This window comes from Sinocyclocheilus anshuiensis, unplaced genomic scaffold (genome assembly GCF_001515605.1).
Source record: "Sinocyclocheilus anshuiensis isolate Anshui unplaced genomic scaffold, SAMN03320099.WGS_v1.1 scaffold1034, whole genome shotgun sequence".
In the NCBI taxonomy this organism is placed as follows: Eukaryota; Metazoa; Chordata; class Actinopteri; order Cypriniformes; family Cyprinidae; genus Sinocyclocheilus; species Sinocyclocheilus anshuiensis.
Genome location: NW_015538015.1, coordinates 356,162 through 363,461, shown reverse-complemented (window position 1 = coordinate 363,461; position 7,300 = coordinate 356,162). Strand labels below are relative to the sequence as shown.

Below are 7,300 nucleotides of genomic sequence, written 5' to 3'. Positions count from 1 at the left end.
GGTGACTTTACCGATTAGTGATTGGCTCTTTTACTCAGAAGGCGGGGCTTCCTTCGATAAAGCGGCCATACTGAGCGTTGCATTTTCCCCCATTCAAAACTATACGAGTGACAAATCTTGGGTATTCTATAGTCTTTTGTTTGTACAGATCACTAACCTTAAGTAAAAGTCACAGTGGCAACAGTGGTGCGGCCATAGCAAAAATCACTAATGACAAAACTAAGGCTAGTTCAGGCTAATTCAATGAGCTTGCTGAAGGTAATCTCTTAATGGTTTTAACATTCACAAGTCTCATCCAGATCTATTGATTCCAGTGCACTCTGTCTGGACAAAAGAAAGGTAAACAATCTGTCTCACACTGAGAACAGAGAAAGAGGAATGTGTACAACGGGTCAGGATGGTTAACTAGTATGATTCTGTGCCAGTCCACTGCACCCCATTTAGATGATTTTGAACATGTCACTTGAAACTACTACTTTAGCATATGAAAAGTTTACATTTAAGTAGCTTCACATAGAAGCGGACAATAACTATGCTAATGAAGGGGGCAGTGCTGCAGCCGTGACCGCAACACTCAGAAGAATAATTAGCCATGGGTTACCTCAAGATTTTTACCTCAAGATGGGTTTTTATAATGGGGTTTTTCAATTGTTGAGTAAAACATGGTCTGTTGTAAATTCACGATTCTTCGACGTTTTGAAAAAGCGAATTTTGAAGCAGTATGTTTGTAATAAGTAACTACATAAGAATGTTTGAGGGTGAGCTTGAAAATGTCCAAGTATTTTCAAGTTATGTTTACATGTACTTCACTAACACTACTATACCCTGTGTAAACAGTATTTAGTTATTCTCCTCTACTTTTTAGAAAAAAAAATAGCTTACTGAAAAAACTGATACTACTGTATTTTTAAAACAGCTGACTACTAAGCTAATTTAGTTGTGTTGCTAGTTTTGGGTCAAGCACATGCGGTGTGAGTGAACGAGAATGGGTCACGCCACTCACCTTGCAGCCCTCACAGGCACTGACGCCATAGTGGTACCCTGAAGATTTGTCCTGACACACAAAGCAGGGCTTATAGATGCGAGGAGGAGGGGGCGGAGAGGGTGGGCTCGGGACGATCTCCTCTGAACTCGTACTCTGGGTTTCGATAGCTGTGAAAGTGAGAGAGTTTATGGGTCAATGACATGACTTGTGTGTGTGTCTATTATTACTATATTCAAAATACATTAAAAATCTATTAATTCAGACTGTGACTCGAATACATCTTTTCTATTATGTACATGTTCATTAAATTAAAATTAATTTTAATATTATTTTTGTCAAGCATATAGTCATTAAAATAAATCTTTTGTTGAAAATTGCTTTTCCATACCATTAAAAAAATGAATAGCCCAAATTCTAGAAACCATTAAGCAGACTTTCCTATTTATCTAGGAGGCATCCCTGTCCCTGACCCTGACCCATGTGCTGGAGCATCACATTGCAGCGCTGCTGTGTGTGATTGGGAACATTACAAGAGAGATCAAACACATAGTCATCCTGAAGCAGCTCCTCTAGAGGAACCGAGCTTCTGTCAGAGAGACACAAATGATCTTAGCGCATTCATTAAACACATGTAACACATTTGTGCTGATGATAATTAGCCAGCCATCACACATCAAAACAAGAGACGAACACTGTTACCAACACCATTCAAACCACTCATGGGAAGGTGAACAGACAGCACTAGCTTCTAAGACGGGTTTCCTACTGTTTGTGCCACGGGAACTACAAACATCTTCCACATTTATAGTAACAGTAGTAGTAGTAGCGGTAGTAGTAGTAGTAATAAATAAATACAATTACTACTACTAATATTAATAATAATTATTATTATTATATGAAGTTTTTTTTTTCTTTTATCTAACAATTATTATTCAATATAAAAAATTAGATATATTAATATTATTATAACTAATTATACTATTATTAATTATATTTATGTAACATTAATATGATTGTTATTCAGTTCTCATTTTTCTATTATTTAAAAATATTATTTAACAATTAGTATATTTTTAATTATATTAATGTATTATTGATTCGATTATCTATTATTATTATTAATATATTCAGTTTTCTCAAATTCCTTTTATCTAGCAACAATTATGCATTATTCAATAATAAGTACAATTATATTATTTTTATTTAAATTATTCATTTTTTAAGAATTATTTATCCAACACTTTTATTATTATACTATTAATAATAATAATTGTATCTTATTTTTCTTGAACAACAACAACATTATTATTATTAATAATAATAATTAAAAAATCAAGCATGAAAATACCACATATGATACCACAGCAACAATTCTCATAATCCACATGTCTCTGTATCACACAGAGTGATTACTGTATATCAGTAAATCAGACGAGTTTATTTTTATAATGTGGCACAAAGGAAGATTTCCAGCATTGGATCACAAATCATATTATACAACACTAAAAATATGTATTTCACTAGTGATTGTAATATTTTAAGTGTATATAAGAACTGTATACTAGTATTGCAACATACTATAACATCATAAAGATTAGTCTTAATACCATTGTTAATTATGTAAAAAATTCTCAAACTCCAGCTCTTCATCTGTGCAAGGGGTTGTTGGCAGTATCAGCCCAAAAATGGACGGATGGAGGTTTTAAATATCTAACATTGAAACTATTTCAATTAGCATTCACACATGATTTGGGAATCACTAAATTAAATCTTGCATACTACAGGCAGTATGTGACTTAGGGACTCCTGGACAATAGATGCCTACAAATAATAGTAATATTACGGTGTTCTCAACAGGACACAATGTGTGCATTTCTGTCCTTTTAAAAAAGGTGGAGAGCGTACCCGAGGTGAAAGTACGTGCTTGCTTCTCTTGCTGGTTTGGCAGCACTTTCTTTCCCGTGCATGTGTGTGTGTGTGTGTGTGTGTCCCAGTCCTAGCAGAGGGCAACTCAACTTGTGAGCTGAAGTTAAATATAGAACTCTTATTTACACACCACTGCTGTCGGCCCCGCCGGGCACATCACACACACACAGAATGACTGCAGACGCATATCTGAAACAGTATCCATACACACACACACACTGTCAATGTGCATGTTCCCGCCTGTCTCTCTGTGGGCAGGAAATACTCAGAGAGACGTCCTGGAACAGACTGATGGAATGAAAGGCTGACTCAGCCGCGGACGGAGAGAGACTGAGAATGAGAGCAGGAAGCATTGGAGAGAATGGAGGAGAAAATCAAACAACTGCAATTCAAACATGTGGCTATGACAGCCAAGATAAGCACATACACGCACAGCCACATCGTTGAGCAAAACATCCGGGACATTCAAAGAGCTAAAGGTTTGTTTTGAGTGGACGAATGGACACTATAAACACCCACGCACGAAATCAGAAAGGCCTTGCTCTGAGTTCACGCTAAAATGTTCACAACACGAACTAGGCCAAAAATCTGAAGATGGCTAAAGACCACAATCATTTGTGCTTCATGAACATTTAATTTCAAAATTATGAGCATTCAATTGCTCCTTTAGGGTGGGGTAAGAGTGGGTGGAGAAAAATAATATTAATCAAGTAGATGTTTACATTTTCTGAGGAAATTGCGCAAAACTGTCCACCACAGTGCTAAGATGCTGGTGGTGCACTGTAAAAAATGACAGTGAATTTAACGGTAAAAGACTGTAAAAATGCTACAGTAAAAACCCGTTAAATGGTTAACGGTAAATTCCCCTACTATATACGGTGAAAAACTGTATTGGACATTACATGTAATTTTACAGTAGTATACCGTTTTTGGAAGTGAAAAAAAAACCCGTATAATTTACAGTGAATAACCATAAATTGACATTCCCAGAATTCCCTGTGTTATATTTCAAATTTGATGTTTTTTTGTTGAAATAACTGTTTCTTAGTTTTTTCTTATCAGTTTTGTATATTAAGGTTGTGAGTTACACCTAATGTTGTTAAATTAATGTTTATTGCATTATTTCAGTTTCACGTGTGTTACCATGATGGTGTTTAGTGTCTGTGTGAATGACACTGTGCACCTTCTATATATGCTATTATTTAAAAGCTGCTTGTGATGGGCTTTGATTCATCATGTGACTTTCTCATCACCACCTGCATTTGGTGGTTATCAGTTTATTACAAAGGTACAAAACAGATTTCAGTACTTCAATAGGTTGGTATATTAACATTATTTCAGTGAATGAAATTACGGTATTTAACTGTAAATTTAAGTTAAAACCGTAAAACCTAAAATATTGCTACCGTATTTTTTACGGTAAAATTCCGGCAACCACAGCTGCCGGTTTTTTACCATACATTTTACAGAATTGTTTTTTACAGTGTGGTTGTCAGAGTGTATTGTTTCCTAACAGCTCCTAACATGTTCTGGGGCCAGATTCATGACAATAATATGTGTATTTCCAAGAACATGACAGGCTTTGGTGTTATCTGATTGTATGGTGGTTCTTGTAGAAGACTTGATGATCAACTCAATGAAAAACACCATAGCCATCTTTTTGCAATCAAGCAGATTACCATAATAATGTGCCACGTATTTAAAATTTTCTGAAAATTATTATGTAATTATAAAACGAGTTCCCTATTAGAGTCAATCTTGTAGAGTTGTTACTGAAATTCGAATTTAGCAAAATTCACTTCACGCATAATAATAACCAATCAATGTTTATATTATCAATCATTAATGTCACTTTAGAGTACTTGTGCAAATCATGCACACTTTTTAAGGCAAGTTGTAGCTTATCCTAACTTTAAGAGGTTATGTACAACTATTTTTAACATTCTTTTCAGGAATGTTTGTCTTTAGCAATGTTTTTTTTCAGTATCATTAAGATTTTTGCCTTTAGTAGTGTTATTTGATCATTAAGATAAATCGGTTTTTACTTTTATATTTTTACATTTTAATTTTAATTTTACAGTTTTAGTAATTTTGTTGTGTTTTTGTCATTTTATTAGCTTTTTATTATTTAGTTATTTAAATAATTAAATAATCATTATTATTATTTAAATATATATTTATAGTTTTTATTCATTTTTAATATAGTTTTACTTTTGATAATTTATTACATAAAGTTAAACTAAATATATTTTTTTTGTAATACTTTTCATAATTTCAGGTAACTTTTATTTTAAGTAACAAAAATGTTTTTAGTTTCAGATTTAGTTAACTATAATAACCCTGGTCTTCATAAGTGTTAAAAAAAATTCTTAAGAAACATTTTTGGCAATACAAAATTTCCTTATAAAGAATTTCATTCTTTTAATCAAGCACCTGGGTGGTTTCTAGGTGATTGCTTATGCAAACATTAGCTGATTTTCAATCATGAGCCTCTTTTACATGGGTTCTCAGGAAGAAAAAAAAAAACTAGACTAGAAATCAACTTCGGTCCTATTTGCAAATATTGGAGATGGTCTCGTTGAAGTAGCAATGTCAGAACTCCTGTCCTGTTCGTGTGCCAATATTTTCCTCAGCAAACAAGCCACTTATTACCCATGAAGTTTCTTTAATCACGTTTTTCAGTTAAAATGCGAATAATGACTAATAATGTAAGAAAGTAGAGAAACTTTTCCCCGTCCCGCCTCCATCTTTTACTCTATTTTTACCAATTTACAGTTAGTCCCACCCAAATGCATGCACCAGCTGAGTCAGAAGGTGACATGCCGGTCGCACAAGACAACAGAACAAGGTTTTGATAAAACACTACAGAGTCAGTGTTTACACTTTTCAGGAAGTTAACCTGTGATAGGCCAGAAACATACTTTAGAAGATGTTAATGCCTAGCATTCCTTTGTGGAGATACTGTAAATGTAACGTGTACTTGAGTTATGCAGTGCATTCTGAATGATGGGTAAAAATTGAGCTTGAAAAGCTAGAAGCATTTGCGTTCACATTCTTGTGTCGAGTATGTTTTAGACCATATAGTTGTATCTGTACAATAACCTGGCGTAGGATATAGAATTTTAACACTGAAAACAATTAAGCACACAAAAGTGCAACAATATAATATTTAGGGGGTATCCGACAGAAAATCTTGAACAGAAAACCACTGTTGAATATGATATGACTGAGCAAAAAAACCACACAAAAAATAAAACAAAAAAACAACAAAATAAAAATAAAAATAAAAACAAAACAAAATTGTGTTTTGTTGCATATCCCAGTTTGGTGCCACTACATAATAGTGTGTGTGCAAACAAATAGATGCACTTAGGACACCAACTACATCAGAGAGACCGAAAGAGAGAGATGAATGAGGTGAGGCAGGGATAAATAGAATGAGCACACTGTGTGTGTGTTGTAGTGTTTATGTCAGTCTGTTCTCTCATGTCAACCGAATTACACACAGAACACTTATATAACAAACCACATTACTGCTCATTAACAATGACCCCTCTGCTGTCTCGCTCTCCCTCTCTCTCTCTCGATGTCTCTTGCTCCCTGTTTTTCTCCATGTGCAAGCTTCTGAATTTTCTTAAGCAAAGCCCTGAATGTTTTTAATCATCTTGTTTTTCACACTAACCTTTCATGCCTCGTAATTTCTGTTACTAAGAAAATCATTCAGAGGTGCAACCTACTCCAGAAATCATTCCTCTGACTGCTGCCATTAAGTCTAACTGACATGCTGCATACTGACGGCATTTCCATCCAGATGTCAAAAATATTTAGAGATAACTAAAGCAAAACATACAGAAATTTACTGCATCTGCTGTACTTGCAAACTCTTTTAAGAAACAATGCCAAGTTCACAAACTTCACTAAATCCAGTAACTATACCATACATTTGTCCATATACATAAACCATATACCATATATCATTAAAATACTAATTTGAATAGCTTATTACCTTCCAAACAAATTTTAACACTATTTTTATAATTCAAACTTTGTCTATATCCTCAATAGAATATTACCATAATGCATACTGTACCATAATACATGGCTCTTTTTATTAGTGATTATTTCTCTGAATTAGGGTTGTGACGGTGAGGAAATCTTCCCACCGGTTAATCGACGTGTGACAACACCGATAATACCGGTATCACCGTGGGGGCAGGGGCGTTTCCTCTTTTCCTCGCTTTCCTTCGCTTTTAAATAGCTTGCAAAAGCGGCGTGCACATTTTACTTTAACTTTCAAATAGAGGCAATTCGGGGTAAAGCAATTGTTCGTTTTTAGTTCGTTTGAATTTTCCCTCTTTTCCTCACTTTCCTTCGCTTTTAAATAGCTTA

General features: G+C 34.4%; 1 protein-coding gene across 7 annotated transcripts in view; it reads right to left on the bottom strand.

Moving 5' to 3' along the window:
• Window positions 1-7,300, bottom strand: part of LOC107678286 (retinoic acid receptor alpha-A) — a 182,664-nt gene that overhangs the window by 10,726 nt on the left and 164,638 nt on the right. For all 7 annotated transcript variants that reach the window (XM_016473501.1, XM_016473508.1, XM_016473522.1 and 4 more), the window contains one exon: window positions 1,004-1,152. In XM_016473501.1, coding sequence (XP_016328987.1) covers window positions 1,004-1,152 — 149 coding nt within the window. The remainder of the gene's footprint in view (window positions 1-1,003; window positions 1,153-7,300) is intronic.